This window comes from Pogonomyrmex barbatus, unplaced genomic scaffold (genome assembly GCF_055798465.1).
Source record: "Pogonomyrmex barbatus isolate J1 unplaced genomic scaffold, ASM5579846v1 scaffold16, whole genome shotgun sequence".
Lineage (NCBI taxonomy): Eukaryota > Metazoa > Arthropoda > Insecta > Hymenoptera > Formicidae > Pogonomyrmex > Pogonomyrmex barbatus.
In genome coordinates, this window is record NW_028297112.1 from 456,214 (window position 1) to 471,054 (window position 14,841).

At 39.9% G+C, this 14,841-nt stretch overlaps 3 protein-coding genes across 5 annotated transcripts; 2 read left to right on the forward strand and 1 right to left on the reverse strand.

Annotated features, from left to right (window-relative positions):
* Positions 1-677: 677 nt before the first annotated feature.
* Positions 678-6,148, reverse strand: LOC105431456 (tyrosine-protein kinase Wsck). 2 transcript variants are annotated; one of them, XR_968302.2, is made up of 5 exons: positions 5,607-6,148; positions 5,384-5,538; positions 3,556-5,297; positions 3,293-3,478; positions 678-2,128 (listed from the first exon to the last, which is right to left on the reverse strand). XR_968302.2 is itself a non-coding variant. In XM_011645649.2 (4 exons), exons 1-4 carry the CDS (start codon positions 5,786-5,788, stop codon positions 3,410-3,412), a joined length of 2,148 nt encoding a protein of 715 aa, XP_011643951.2. In that variant the 5' UTR covers positions 5,789-6,148; the 3' UTR covers positions 2,441-3,409. The 2 variants fall into 2 exon arrangements, 1 of the variants encoding a protein (XP_011643951.2); XM_011645649.2 differs by lacking the exon at positions 678-2,128 and having other exon boundaries at positions 2,441-3,478.
* Tre1 (Trapped in endoderm 1) lies at positions 762-3,080 on the forward strand. The gene is made up of 3 exons (XM_089073845.1): positions 762-902; positions 988-1,234; positions 1,450-3,080. Exons 1-3 carry the CDS (start codon positions 782-784, stop codon positions 2,096-2,098), a joined length of 1,017 nt encoding a protein of 338 aa, XP_088929971.1. The 5' UTR covers positions 762-781; the 3' UTR covers positions 2,099-3,080.
* Positions 6,046-14,727, forward strand: LOC105431455 (carboxylesterase 5A). 2 transcript variants are annotated; one of them, XM_089073840.1, is made up of 6 exons: positions 6,046-6,171; positions 7,740-8,355; positions 9,158-9,434; positions 12,361-12,470; positions 13,054-13,555; positions 13,772-14,727. In XM_089073840.1, the coding sequence occupies exons 2-6, from the start codon at positions 8,197-8,199 to the stop codon at positions 14,611-14,613; spliced, it is 1,890 nt and encodes a 629-aa protein (XP_088929966.1). In that variant the 5' UTR covers positions 6,046-6,171; positions 7,740-8,196; the 3' UTR covers positions 14,614-14,727. The 2 variants fall into 2 exon arrangements, with proteins under 2 accessions (XP_088929966.1, XP_088929965.1); XM_089073839.1 differs by lacking the exon at positions 6,046-6,171 and adding an exon at positions 6,428-7,584.
* The last annotated feature ends 114 nt before the right edge of the window (positions 14,728-14,841 follow it).

The following is a 14,841-nucleotide window of genomic DNA, read 5'->3' on the forward strand; positions in this document are numbered from 1 at the left end:
GCATCGTTGGCGGCCGTTGGATAGGAATAGTGCTTCGAGAAGGTCACAAAAATTTATCGGGACTAACGGGGTATGTTCTTAACGAGAGAGCGCAAACGAACGAGAAGAGATATGGAAATTAATTGATGTGACAAGCGTGATAAAGTGCCCCTGGATATATATATATATATATATATATATATATCTTGAGGGATGCTTGAGGGCTCCTCTGCCTCTCTTTTTGCCGCGTGAAAATTCAGGGAATTAATAGCAGGGGAGCAGATAGAAACCAATGAATGAAAGGAGAAGAAACGAGACGCATAAATGAACACAAGTGGATGAGAAAAGTTGGTGTATCTATATTTGCGTGCAACGCGAGGATCATTGACTCGGTCATAATTATTCCATGAAAAATAAATGAACTCTATTGAATTCTATGGCTATCTTTGAGAGAAAGATTTGTTTTCCAAAATTGAATTAAAAATTTATTTAATTTTATTCACAGGGATTTATTTTATTTAAATTTAAATAAATTAATAAATCTTCAAAATGGAAAGCTGATTTTACAGTTCTCGATCTTTTTTTTCTATTTCTTCCTTATTATTTTCATTTCTTTCAATTTTCCATAAACTGGTCATCATAAGTTGAAAAGTGAAAATTAGGAAAATTTTTCAGAATATTAAGATAAGATAAGAAACTTTTAATGTAAACTTTTTTTATTTTTATATTATAGCACGTGAGCCAGAATTTTTGATTTTCCGAAAAATGTGAAGAAAAGAGGATCGCTTTCTGTGTGTAAAAGATGGGGCACTTTGCGGCAAACGACACGATTTTCGAAAATGGAGACTTCAAGCCGTTTGCGCGATCCATGACTATCGTTGCTGCTGTTTGCGCTATAATCTTTAGCATTATTGGTGTATTAGGTAGCAATTCTTTAGCCTTCAATCATTTTATTTTATAGCGACTTTGAATTTTTAACAACAAGCTGAGCCTACATCTAAATTCCAGGCAATTTAGTGACGGTAATTGCATTATTAAAATATACCAGACTAAGACGACATGCTACGACAGCGTTTGTGATAAGTTTGAGCATTTCCGATTTGATTTTTTCGGCAGTAAACTTGCCTCTAACCGCCAGTAGATATTTGAACGAAGCTTGGGTTCTTGGCGAAACTCTATGCAAAATATTTCCTTTATTCTTCTATGGAAATGTTGCCGTATCTCTACTCAGCATGGTGGCCATTACTATTAACAGGTGAGTCTCAACAATCTTTCTTCTTTCAATGTTAACAAAATTAAATCTTTATATATATATTCTAAAAATATACATTAATATATATATTTGGAGAAAGCTATATTAATTTTTGACATATTTTAAAAATGTATAACTCTTGAACATATATATTTTTAGAATCCACATTATATATAATCACACAACTCAAATTTTGGTTTTTTTTTTTTTTCCCCCAGATATATACTGATCTCACAATCAGACATTTACAACCAGTTGTATACTAGTCGCGGCATAACGGTGATGTTAATAACTATATGGACCCTGAGCTTTCTGATGTTGCTACCGCCTTTGTTAGGGGTCTGGGGTACTCTAGGATTGGATCCAGCCACCTTCTCGTGCACCATATTGAGAAAAAATGGCTCCAGCCCGAAGAAATTTCTCTTCGTTCTGGGCTTCATTGTACCGTGCGTGGTAATTAGTGTTTCGTACCTCTGCATTTATTGGCGGGTTCGGAAAAGTCGGAAAAATCTCGAAGCTCATGCGACGGAAGGCGAGCGACGAGGAGGTGGCTTTCAACGGCGGGAGGACTCGAGAGTTACCAGACTGATGCTTACTATATTTCTTTGCTTCCTGATGTGCTACTTGCCGCTGATGCTGGTAAATGTGATCGATGATAAAATGAAGATTCCGATACTTCACATAGTAGCATCTGTACTCGCATGGGCATCCGCGGTGATAAACCCTTTCATTTATGCTGGCACCAACAGATTGTACAGAGAGGCATACAAACAGGTTTTATGCCCCGTTTCGAGCAGAACACCCACAATCGGTCCGAAACCAGGACATTCTCACTCGAGCAAAGTCTCATCGCCTCATACTACGTGAAGATTGTCCGCTTCGATGATCAGCGATTATCTTGAATGAAAAGCGATAACAAGTTAAAAGTTTACGCTTAATAATATCATTTTGCATATTCTTCATAGAAATTCAATGTCAAGAAATTAAATGTCTACAATGTCGAAATAATATATACAAAATTTTCTTTTATAGAGTTTAACTCTATATTCTATTACGAGATCTGCTAAATAACAGACCTCTGTTTGATTAAAAGTTTGGATTCATGATTCCACAGATTAGTTTACAAAAAAATACAAAATTTATTTCGGCAAGTTAAAAAATAAATGTTATTTTTTTGTTAATTAGAAATAAATTAGAGTGAGAAAAAAGTGTGTATAAAAATTATATTTTTTGCTTTAACACATAGATATTATAATATGTTATAATACAATGTGACATAATATTTATATAAAAAAACTTCTGCATAATATAGAATCATATATGTTTCTATAAAAAAAAGAACATATACAATAAAAATAGATTGGCAAATTTAAAAAATACATACTAGAAAAATTGATATTGCAACTTAAAACAAGAGTACAATTTATGTGGCATAAAAATAAATGCAGTATCAAGATAAATAAAGATAATCAAAATAAAATTTAAAAGAAAAACATTAAAGTTTCCAAAAGATCATATCTTCTGTTTAACATTCAAATTTTTTATACCAATTTGATTTGTTCATTTAAAGACATATACATTTTAAATGTACGTATATTAATTTAGTAATAATATATTTGTACTCTTGATGCGACAACATTATTGAATAAGTATGACGATACGAATATCTATAAAATATTAATAATGAAAAATGTCATAATAATTTACATTTGTAATTTTGTAACTATTAGATAATAAAGTATTCTTTCTGCCATGGAGCTGTCAATTAAAATCTCACATAAATGGATTGACATTTGTGAATAAAAATGTGATATAAAAACATTGAAAATAAAATTACTTTTTACCATAATGTTTATGTCATATTTGTGTAAATATCTTAATTGTGTTACTTATATACTAATCTTAACTGTCTTTCACTAAACATGGACGGAATTAGTATAAATGCTTTCGCAACATTTATCTTACGTTACTTACGTTACGTTACTTACATTATAGTAAAATTTATATATTCGTGATATCAGAGATAAAATATAGATATATGCCACAAAGAGATATACATACATTGGTAACGATGAAATCTACGAGATTCCCGTGAACACAATGAGATATTTACAAATCGCAATTTGATACGTTACTATCAAGTAAATGCAGCTGTGCCTGAGTATGCAAATAAGAATGTTAATTCAACTCCAATTCCGGTATATAGGGCTCCGTAATTGCAGTAATGGGACAAATACTCAAAGTATCCTGTAAGTAAAAAAAAAAAAAACATGTATAAAGAAATAATTTAACGCGACACATAAAATCGTACTTTCTCTCCTTACCAATCGCGTGAGTTCGTCAAAGGTCGGCCGATCTTCGGGATCGTTTCGCCAGCAGGACGACATGACCTCGTAAATCGGATCTGTGACGTCCAACAATTGTGGTAACCGAATGCCTTGCGTAACCGCATTTTCCACTTCGCTGTCGAGCGTTAGATTCGAGTACGGTGTACCGCCCATGCTAAATATCTCCCAGAGAAGTACACCGAACGCCCAGATCACGCCCGGTTGATGTCTCTTTTGATTGTCGAAGCATTCGACGGCGGTCCATCTTGCGTATTTCATGTCTTCCAAGGCGTACTTGGAAATACCGTGACCCGTGAGTTTCGGTGTCCAGTCGCTCGTCAGCCCCACGCTTCGCGCGCAGAGGCGATTATGGATGATCTTGTGAGTCGCCAAGTACTGCAAGGCGACCGCTATCGAAGATGAGATGGATAGTACTCGATCTACCGGAAACGCGTCTCCGGATCGCGCACCTAAGAGACGGTTCTTCAAGATCTGCGGTGGCAGTTCCAGCACGACGTATAACGTGTCCGAGGTTTCGCAAGTTCCCACGAGGCCTGCGAGATACTTCATGGAGCCCGCTCGGATGCACACATCTAATTCTCTCAGCATGTGCCTCTTGTCGGATCCCTTCAGGGCACCATCGGCTATCGTATGAACCGTTACCGTACAGAGTCCGTCATCCTTCAAAACGGTTCCGGTGTGCACACTGCCGAATCGCCCTCTGCGCAAAATGTGATTATCGATGGACAGCGCGTTTCGCGGTATACTCCAGACTTTCTTCTTCAACTCTTGATAGTGATTCACTCTCTCGGGAATGTCTTCCGGAATGTAGCCCATGTTGTCCACCTCATACACCGGACCCTGTAACGTGAGCTCCTGCTGCTCCGGCAGTTTTCGCATGTGAAATCTCTCGTGTCGCCGTCGCAGTACAAAATAAACCAGTATCGAAACAGCGAGTAGTATACTTAGCAACGTAATCGCTATGCAAAGCACAAGAGCCGTTGAGTCCATTTGATTCGTGACTGTCGTCTCATGGCTGAACGCGTTATTGGCCAAATCGGAATAGGAACGTTGTATTTCTGTCTGTACCCGCGAGATTATCGCCAAGCCGACTTGCGCCGAAACAAAATGGTCCTTTAACGGGGCGTTATAATAACCACCGATCATCTTCCCGTCGCCCACGGTGAATCTTTTGTATTTGTAAAAATTCGATGGATCGAACTGCGCGGTAACGTAATAATTTAAGCCCTGTTGCGACGCGTCGTTGTAGTTTAAGTACTCCACATGGGGACCAACCGGAGGTATAGTGCCAGTCTGTGCGACAACCACCTGATACGCGCTGATCGGTCCATATTCGCTATGACCCTCGGTAAGCACGACGGTGATTGTGCTGTCATCGCATTCCACCACCTCGGGCATGGCTGGTTTGTCAGGAGGACCGATCGAAGTCCATCCCACAACATAGGCCGGATCGCTAGCTCCGAGCATGTTGCTAGCGGTGATAGATATATTATATTTGGTGCCAGGCTGAAGACCTCTCAAAGTCGTCATGTTCGACGAACCTCCCTGAATCTGACTCTCGACAGGTGGCAGAATGTTGCTCGAGTGTGTTTCCACGCTAACAGCACGCACGGTATAAAACGTCACATTTCCATTAGGTATGTCAGGTGGCTGCCACGTTATTATGAGAGCGTCTATGCCGTCTCGAGTTACCTCTATTCTCCTCGGTGGACTTGGCCCTGGACGAAAGATATATGGATAATTTTCTTTCATGTAACACACTCTGCAAACTTAATAGCAATAATATTAAAGTAAAAAATCGTACCTTGCTGACCAGTAGCATAAACACTCATAGCTTCGTAGCTGCCACAATAATTATCCGGATCAGAGGCACAGGGAACAGTACAACTATTTGATGGACCGTCCTGACCAAATCTACTGATACAATAACATAGTTGCCCATTCATTAACGCTGCAAACCTGTCAAAACACGAGTAATTTTTAAATCTGTTTAATATATCTACCAGAAATACATTATTCTTACTTACATATAATAATAAGAACGGCATCTTTTGGTGCACTCGGCGGGCGTGCTGGCGTAGGCCAAGGCTGGAGAGGGTAACCCGTGATCGGAACTTCGAAAACAGCCCTCATACTTTTGAGCGCACACGAAACAAACTCCGCAGAAGAACAAAAGGAATGTAATTATCGTCGTCATCTTGCCAACCATTTTTTTTTTTTCTTGAGTTTTATATAGATCGATTGCGGAACTCTCAATCCCGGCCTTCTCGTTTCGCGGCACAGCGTTATGAATTATACCTTCGGAATGTGCAGTATGAGCAAGTATGAGTCAACGTGCGACGCGGTACACGTGAAAAAGTTACGTCCGTCTTGTTGAATGGGAGTGCTCGTTTACGAATAAACCACGAACGGTCTCCCTCGAGACGCCGAATTCGCGTACGCTCATCTTCTCGCGGTTTCCAGTCTATCTATTCAATGAGGAGCACTCATTGACGAGTAAACTAGAGTAAACAACACCTGCAGTTCACGCATGAATGTACGCTCCCGTTGTCCCTCGGTTGTTGCACCCGCTGCACTTGGACTTTAAGTCAGGTTCGTGCTAATCGGAGCAAAATCGAAGTAAAGAAATTCGGAGCAAACAAAAAAAGAAATATTTATAAATGTTATGTATACACAAAAATTTAAAATTTTTTTAAACTTCGATCCAGATTTCTGGATTTTACAACTTCATATTTCAATATTTTTTTTTTTTTTTTTTTTAATTCAAAGCGTGAATTATGAAGGAAAAAAAAAGAGAAAAAAATTTTGAAAAATTTTGTAAAAGATACTCATAAATTTCACTGTACACTCGTACAGTTTAAATTATGTGTTACGCTACTGCGCCGTTTAACTACGAATCGCGGGCAGCGATGAAGGTGCAGCTGCACTCTTACGTTAAAAAAGTGTCATTGAATAGCTATTGAATTTGCATCGGTAATCACGTAACCGAATACACGTAACTGACTCATCGGAGTAGATTAAAGCGATTGTTATCGCTGAACAAGCGCATAAAAAAGAAAAATAACAGAGCAATAACGAGAAAGAATTTTGGCTATATTTCTCAGAAATTCACAATTTCTTTTTCTCCGGAAGAGATTTCCCTTGCATAATTCGCATGCATGACCGAGGGAACTTTTCGCAAGTTTTATTGCTAATTTATATAGCAATTTAATATCGGCACGCCACACGTTTCTGCCGAGCAAAATTATGATCGAGACTGAAGAAAGGACTTTTCGGCCGGACATAGATGATTGCGGGTTACACAGCGTTCAAGGTCGCGCTGGTTGAAGGTGCTTAAAGATTACATCTTAATGACAGTATGTTTCCTTCTTCCTCCCTCTCGCCCGATTCTCTTTCTGGGAGGGCGAAAGAGGCCCTAATGGAGGCCTTCAAGGTCTCCAACGCTTAACGCTTTCCGTTCGACGTTTCTGATATTTTTCCACCCCACGAACCATTATCGATCACATAAATTATGCGAATTAATTAGAATAAGCCGCAAGGCATAAAAGCCCGCGAATTCGAGAAATACAGCGTAGTAAATTCTCTCTCGTCCGTTTCGCTTGCCGCAAATGCGGCGTATAACAAACGCGGTATTTCATGCATCCTATCGACAAAGTGTCATCCGTATATTTAAAATTCTGCCGTTAACTGAATTTTTAGGTCAATCGTTACGATACGGTATCCACATGCGCCGAATAATAACGCGAAGGTGCCATCGGTTGGCTTGATACAGTTCGGGTTACATTACGCGCTTATTTGCATCGCGATTAATACTTTTATGCAAATGAATCCGTCTGATCCGTGGCCAATTGTACTCGTGTCGACCTTAAAATTGTGTGTGTGTGTGTGTGTGTGTGTGTGTGTGTGTGTGTGTGTGTGTGGTATGTGTGTAGTTGCATTCTTATCGTGCGTTTTACCCATGCGTTTTTCGATCGATCAACCTAGCACTCATATTGCGATGCATCAGTAATCTTCTTTATTGATAAATTATACGATCGCCGATTTTAGTTTAGTAAATTGGAAGACATCAATGCTGCCTCGAGCCACCAAGCCGTATAAAAATACGGCAATTTTAAATACATCCTCTCTAAACAAATCTCTCTTTACATTTTTCCTTTTAGATGTTACGTCATTTAAATGTTACCGATGATGTTTCCACACATGATGATTTCTGATTCAACTTAACTATAATTGTATAAATAATTATTTCGATGATTTTAATCGAATCGCACCTGCTTATTCGCACTAGACTTGTCAACGAAAGATATTTCAACTATGATTGACCCTTGACGTTACATGACGGGGAAAGGGCAAAACCGCCTAATCTTCCTAATCGTCGTAACGTAGTAAGTGTGAAAGAAGGGTGAAAGTGCGCAAGTTCCTCCCGACCTGACCACCGCGAACCCAAGAAAATGAGCCCAGGGCACCACGGCGGTGGGCGGTGGGCGGTGGACGTGGGTAAGGGCTGTGGAGTAAGGTGAAACGCGGGGAGTCACGCGAGGGCAACCCCCGTGAAACTGGAGGTGGCACGAGAAATCGCCGCGGTACGTTCCCGGTGAACTCCAGTCAGTCTGCAGAATGAGGCGCGCGACATGGTTGCTTTTTGTGTCTACCCTGATTATCATTCAGAAGACTCACGTTATCCACTCTCAGAGGACTCATGCGCGACAGGGGTCCAATCGCGAAAGTAACCCGACCGTTAGCATACCTGGACAGGGAACCGTTCTCGGCAAGGAGGTACATACGACACACGTATTTTAATTTCTTTCTGTTAAGATTTTAAGTTGTTAACCCAATGAGATCTGTCATCCCTGTATTCTATTTAAAGTTGACAGAAATTTTATTTTCCAAATGAAGATTAGATCGCACAAATAAATGGTCGATCAATGTCGAGTATTAACGTTATTAAATTTAAATTTTACTTCTATTCTTCTTTTAATTTTAAACGATTTAAAACAGGGATAAAAATAAAAATCTTATCAAGTTAAATTTATCTTAATTTACTAATACTTATTATTACTAATTACAGTCGATTGGAGTTTGAATCTTTAAGTAAAGATCGTCCATAAATACGTGATCAAGTATCTATACATAATTCGACTTTTACTTTCGTTTAAGTGTTGTTCTTTTTTTAAACTGATTTAAAAAAAAAGAAAAAAACAATAATTTAATTAATTCTTTATTTTAATTTTAATTCTTGAAGAAAGTGAACATTATAAATTAAACAACAAATTAAGATTAGAATTTTCGGTCCGCGATGTGTAAGATTTTTTTATTTAGACCCTGGCTGCACCAACGTTATTTTAGCTTTAAGCGAGATTTAAACATGTATCTTTCTTTATCTTTCTTCCTAAATAAATAAAGACAGACATATGTTTAAGTCTCGCTTAAAGCTGAAATAACGTTGGTGCAGCCAAGGTCTAAATAAAAAAATCTTACACATCGACCAAAATAATTGGCGCAATCAGGCCTTAGTCGTAAACTCGTTAATCGTTTGCAATGTTTCTTTCGTTACTCTACGTACGATTTTGAAATTCAGGTATTCATCAGTAATATCCTAAAAGTGACGCAATACCTTGGTATCCCTTATGCGCAACCCCCGCTTGAGAATCTTCGCTTTGCGCGACCGGTGACAAATCCTCTTCCCTCTTGGAACGACGTGAGAAATGCAACGCAGTTCGCGCCATCATGCCAGCAAGCTTCGGGTCAACTTAAGTTACATGAAAAACTCTACAAACAATTATTACCACCAGACGTACCCGATCCGGGATTCAGTGAGGATTGCCTCTTCTTAAATATTTTTGTTCCGAGTGAAGGTATGTGTTCAACATGTATATCGTGTTTATGTAAAACCAAAGAGTTGAAGTTAAATTGTAATCCAAAATTCAATAGCTCTCCAGATAGGAAGGACTTCTTTCTACATTATTTTTAAATTTCTCTTAAATATATATTAATCTTGCACACTCCTTTTTTGCATCCTTTTTTACATACTTGGGACGCTGAAACTCCACCCACGTTTGTATCGTAACTTCCGTAAAAATGGACATATTTCAATTAATTCTTTTCCAATCGATAGAAAATTGATTAAGAAACAGGCCCATAATGTTTAAAAGTCGATAGATTTAAAGAGCTTCGAGATATATAAGCTCAAAGAAAGAGAAAAGCATGAAAAACATGAAAGACTCTCGATTAAAAAATTGCGCTGAGCTCCCGGGAATCCCAGCGTGTAATTCTAGGGTTAAATATATAGTTATATTTATATTAAGTATATTATTATATAATTTACACATATAATTTATTAGAAATATTATTTTTGTTTTTTGGACGCTAACTTTTTACTTTCTGAAAAGAAACTTTACTTTCTGAAAAGAAAGTAAAAAGTTAGCGTCCAAAAGAAAGTAAAAAATTTTTCTTCTTTTCTTTGTACTTTTCTACTCTTTTTTACTTTCTTTTTAATGAAAGTAAAAAATTCAAAGGAAACTAAAGGATCGCTCAAGGATGTTATTTTTGTTTACTTTCAATCACGATTTTCATGATGTAAAAATTTTTTGTGATAAAAATCTCCGCAGAGAGAGAGAGAGAGAGAGAGAGAGAGAGAGAGAGAGAGAGAAAGAGAGAGAGCTTGATTAATAACGGTCTTTGATATTGTCATTGGTCTACGTACTATTTTTTTCTTACCTAATCTTCATTAGAGCACGCAACGTGACAAAGAAACGACGGTCAACGGCGAAGTTCGTTCCCGTCAGAGAAACGCGAGATAATGCTTGCCCTTAAGTTCTCGGGGACTGATTTCTATCGTCCGAGGGAAAGGGGATGATTACAGTGATTACGCGTGGGGGCATTACCGCGATCAGATAAAAGTGGACCAAAGCATAAAATTAATAATGCCTGTGCTGTGCGAAAGCCTAGTGTGTCGTGCAGAGAAAATTTATCACGTCGCAATATAAAAAGCACGAGGGTGAACGTTCTGCTACTCAATATGATTGAGGATACAACTTGGATAATTTTTTTCACTGAAAAAAGCTTTTATTTCACGCCTGACTGTTCTCGGAAATTATTTCTTTCGATCCTCTTTTTTGAGAGAAATGATCGATATTATGTATTCAAGATTGAGTCAAAAAATGATATAATCGATAAAAATACATTATTGACGAATATAAAAAGAAATAGCAATTACGAAAATATAAAAAGAAATAGCAATTCTGATTCAATAAGTGCCAAGTTATCGATCCGACACAATAATACCTAAAATATATACAAAATGTATACAAGGTAAATGTAAAGAAACATTTTTAAAGAACTTTAAATAAATATACAAAATTTGGAAATGTTTGTAAAAAAAAACTGTACGCTAACAGTTTAGATAAATATATTAAACTGTTTTTATTTCTAAAGTATATTTTCATAAGCTTGTCAAGAAGCTCTTACGCAAAATCAACCAACACTTTAATTATTTTCGCACTGCGTACTGAATTTTTCCGCTCGCCCCAAATCCACTCTAATACAAATTTAATGAGGTACGATGAGTAACATAGAGCTGAGAGCGTGCGACGTATTTATTTTTATTTCGACGTCGTTGACGAAACCGTCATCAACGACCATTAAACGTCACATATATACATATACATGTACACATACATATACATGAATATAATTTTGTTCCGAGAAAAAAAAGAAGGAGGACGAATCTCGGAGTCGCGAAATCACGACACGAAAACCATGTATGACGACGACGACGACGACGACGACGACGACGTCGTCGTCGTCGTCGGGGTCGATATATATGTGGGGTTGGTAAGAGTTAGTAACAGTAACTAGCGCACCCGGTGGCACGCGATCTTCCAGGGATCTGAGATGCGAAGATACCAGAAAGCCGGTCACGAAAGCTCGCTCTCTCTCTCGCTCTCACCCTCTTTGCTCGCTCCTTCGGTCGCCTCTCAGCGGGGAAGTCGTCACGACTCGTCGTTGCGAGTCATTAATTCGCGTAGAAGAAGCTAGCTAGTCGGATAATACGAATAGTACGGATTAATGATACGACGGAAGGAGGGAACGGATCGGCGTATGACATTGGGGGTTGTACTTGGAGTCCCCACCACTGGATGGACAATAGTGCGGAAAACGCCGAAAGAAATATATGCAAGTCAGCCAAGGTCGTCACCAGCAGGACGTAATACGGGACGGGACGTTCATGTAACCAGGAAACCGCAGGGGGGGGGCAGGGAATCTCGTATCGGTCCCCGTTATCGTACCAAGCTTGTCGAGCTGGAAATAGAATCTCGAATGTGTGCACGAAATTGGTCGCAGTAAGAGCTTCGCATAAATTATCTCTTTTGATCTCACATCGGCTAGGACTATCTGCGAAATACGAAAAGAAATAATGAAGCTTTACTCGAGAGTCCATTATAGAAGCAATCGAATCGTAATATAATATTCCAGTTTTTTTTCCTCTACCAGTTTTTATTCCGTTTGATAGAAAAAAGGCATTTATAGCCTAATGTCACGAGATAAAAATCCGTCCTACTGATATTGATTTTGTATTAGCCTGAATCATTTACGAAAAGTCCTATAAAGTATGGATTCCAGAGTTAGATTCTCCGAACGTTCAAACTTCAACTTGGGTTTTGCCAAGTGCGATATAGTGCTTTGCGTGCAGCTTTTAATCAAATAAAACGTCTTACCGGGTTAACATCCCTCCTTTTGACGGGTTGACGGTTCTGATGGTTAACGATTCATTGTGCGTAGGAAACCGTCAGAATGATCAATGGCCGGTGATGGTTTGGTTCCACGGCGGCGATTTCAACACTGGGACTCCGGCGATCTGGGACGCCTCCATATTCGTCAGCAAACAAAAGGTGACTACACGGGGTGATTTCGCGCAAACAAATACCTGCGAAAACCGGTTGCTCGGAGAAGCTCGTGAATACGAAAATTGAGATTAACGTGACCCCGTGGTCGGCCGACTGATTTAATCGATGCTGATATAATCACGATACATGGGAGAATGATTAGCGTGTATTTTTAACGGTGCTCAATCAATGTCCCGGCAGTATGTTCGGGCAGACGTAAAATCGAAGGGAATCAAATCGGGGCCGGACCTTTCCTTTTCCTTTTCCCTCTCCTCATCTCGCGTGCCGTTCTTACCTCTAGAATAGAACCGCACCCTTTCGGCCGTGATGCATCATTAATGGAGCTTTCGTTCGTCACACCCTGGCGTAATGCACATAATGCGGTATCGTATTACGACTCTCAGGAAACTCATGGGGGTAGGTTGGGGAAGCAAGGCTGATCGTTCGCGCAACACGAAACAAAGATAAATCTCGAAACTTTCGGCAGTAAAAGATAGATTTTATCGCGCGCACGCTAAAAAAAAAAAGTAAAGAAAGAAAAGTTCTACAATGTGCAAGATTAAACGGGGGCGACTTTTGCGGTCGGTAGGTGCTAGTGGTGACGGTGGCGTATCGATTAAACATTCTTGGATTCTTCACGACGATGGACACCGAGGCGCCCGGCAATTATGGCATGTTTGATCAGATCGCCGCTCTTGACTGGATAAAACGGAACATCAAGCACTTCAACGGCTCGCCCAACAACATCGTCATCTACGGCCACAGTTCCGGTGCCATAAGCGTGGGCCTACACATGATGAGCCCGCTCAGCAGAGGGAAGTTCCACAAGGCGATCGTTATGAGCGGAGACGCCATCAGTTCCGTCGGCACGCTGGACAGAGAAAAGACGGTCGTAGACATCGTAGCCGATAGGTTCAGCTGCTACCGACGACCGATCAGCGCGCTGATGGAATGCTTGCGCCGGCCACCCGCCGATGCTCTGGTCCAACAAACGGCTGATATCGAGACCTGGGGCCCGATTATCGACGCGGATACAAATAATGAGACGGAACCCTTCCTCGCGCAACATCCAAAGGATATCTTGGAAAGTGGTAATTATCGAAGCGATTTTTTGATAACAAAATGAACGAATCGGTTTTCTAAGATATCTGAAAGCATCGTACTCAAATGTTTCTTAAATATTTATTCTCTAAGAAGGGGGGTTATCGGGTTTTGCTAAACTTTTTAAAATATACCCCTTTCGACATTCTTATTATTTCGATGTAACGATTTAGATCTTCCTTAACTTTAATAAAATTCTCAATCAGGTAATTTCAACGCGGTACCATTGATCACTGGCTACACGAACAACGAGCAAGTTCTGGCATATATGGAGGCTATTGGCGGGCGGAATCCAGAGGGTGGACTCTCTCCGGAAAATTTTGAGAACATGATCGTAGACGAGTTTACGTCAGCGGTACAGCCCCCGGACGACAATAGCACCTGCGAGTCGAAGCCCGAGATGGTGACGAATGCGGTGCTATTCTTCTACAGGCCATATCCATTTACGACAAATATGACGGTGTATCGCGACAGATACCTGGACCTACAAACGGAAAAGAATTTTGCATCTGGTCAGACATTACTGGCCGGCAAAGTGGCGAAACGAAAAACGCCGGCTTTCGTCTATCGATTCGATTATCGTCCCAAGACACAACCAGTCACGAAGGATGTGCCGGAATGGGCGGGCGTACCGCACATGTTCGAACTCCCGTTCGTCTGGGGTTTACCGCATCTGATGAACGCCGCGACGCAATGGATCTTCAATGATAAAAAGTTGTCTGAGGTGATAATGACGATGCTAGCGACGTTCGTCAAGACCGGGGATCCCTCCTTGACGAGTGGGACAGGATCGGTCAAGTGGGAGCCTTATACACAGGAGAACCCGAGGATTCTGATCATCGACAAGAATGTCGAGATGAACGAGCCGGATGCGGTGGACTACAAGGCACTCGCGTTCTGGAACGATTATTATCCACAAGTCGTAATGCAGGCGACGGACAATTGTTGCAATATCACGAGCACGGCGACGACATGGAGGATATTCTCTCGTAGCGTGTGTCTTAGCGGCGTAATGGCTACGGTGGCGTTGCAACGCTTCTGGTTCTAACTACAATCACAACGTGACATATGAAATACTGAATTAAAAAGAAAAAGAAACGTGTTGTTACGCTCGCTGTATATTTTTAATAGACCAATATCGTCGAAAAAAGACGAAATGTAATTGTCGGATTTTGCAATTTTATAAGATCTCTTCCCACATTCTACTTTTCAGAAGCAAACGCAGTAACAATCTTGTTAATCTTGTAGAATACGTGAAATTTGCATTTTCTTGTGC

What these genes read in the sequence shown, in the direction of transcription:
- LOC105431456 (XM_011645649.2), bottom strand. Translation starts at nt 5,788, where the DNA reads ATGGTTGGCAAGATGACGACGATAATTACATTCCTTTTGTTCTTCTGC. An exon ending in TTATGCTACTGGTCAGCAAG is followed by an intron (nt 5,298 to 5,383) that starts GTACGATTTTTT and finishes TCTTTCGTCCAG; the next exon opens with GGCCAAGTCCACCGAGGAGA. An exon ending in TTGACGAACTCACGCGATTG is followed by an intron (nt 3,479 to 3,555) that starts GTAAGGAGAGAA and finishes TTTTACTTACAG; the next exon opens with GATACTTTGAGTATTTGTCC.
- Tre1 (XM_089073845.1), top strand. Translation starts at nt 782, where the DNA reads ATGGGGCACTTTGCGGCAAACGACACGATTTTCGAAAATGGAGACTTC. An exon ending in TAGCATTATTGGTGTATTAG is followed by an intron (nt 903 to 987) that starts GTAGCAATTCTT and finishes TCTAAATTCCAG; the next exon opens with GCAATTTAGTGACGGTAATT. An exon ending in GTGGCCATTACTATTAACAG is followed by an intron (nt 1,235 to 1,449) that starts GTGAGTCTCAAC and finishes TTTTTCCCCCAG; the next exon opens with ATATATACTGATCTCACAAT.
- LOC105431455 (XM_089073840.1), top strand. Translation starts at nt 8,197, where the DNA reads ATGAGGCGCGCGACATGGTTGCTTTTTGTGTCTACCCTGATTATCATT. An exon ending in TATTTTTGTTCCGAGTGAAG is followed by an intron (nt 9,435 to 12,360) that starts GTATGTGTTCAA and finishes CATTGTGCGTAG; the next exon opens with GAAACCGTCAGAATGATCAA. An exon ending in AAAGGATATCTTGGAAAGTG is followed by an intron (nt 13,556 to 13,771) that starts GTAATTATCGAA and finishes ATTCTCAATCAG; the next exon opens with GTAATTTCAACGCGGTACCA.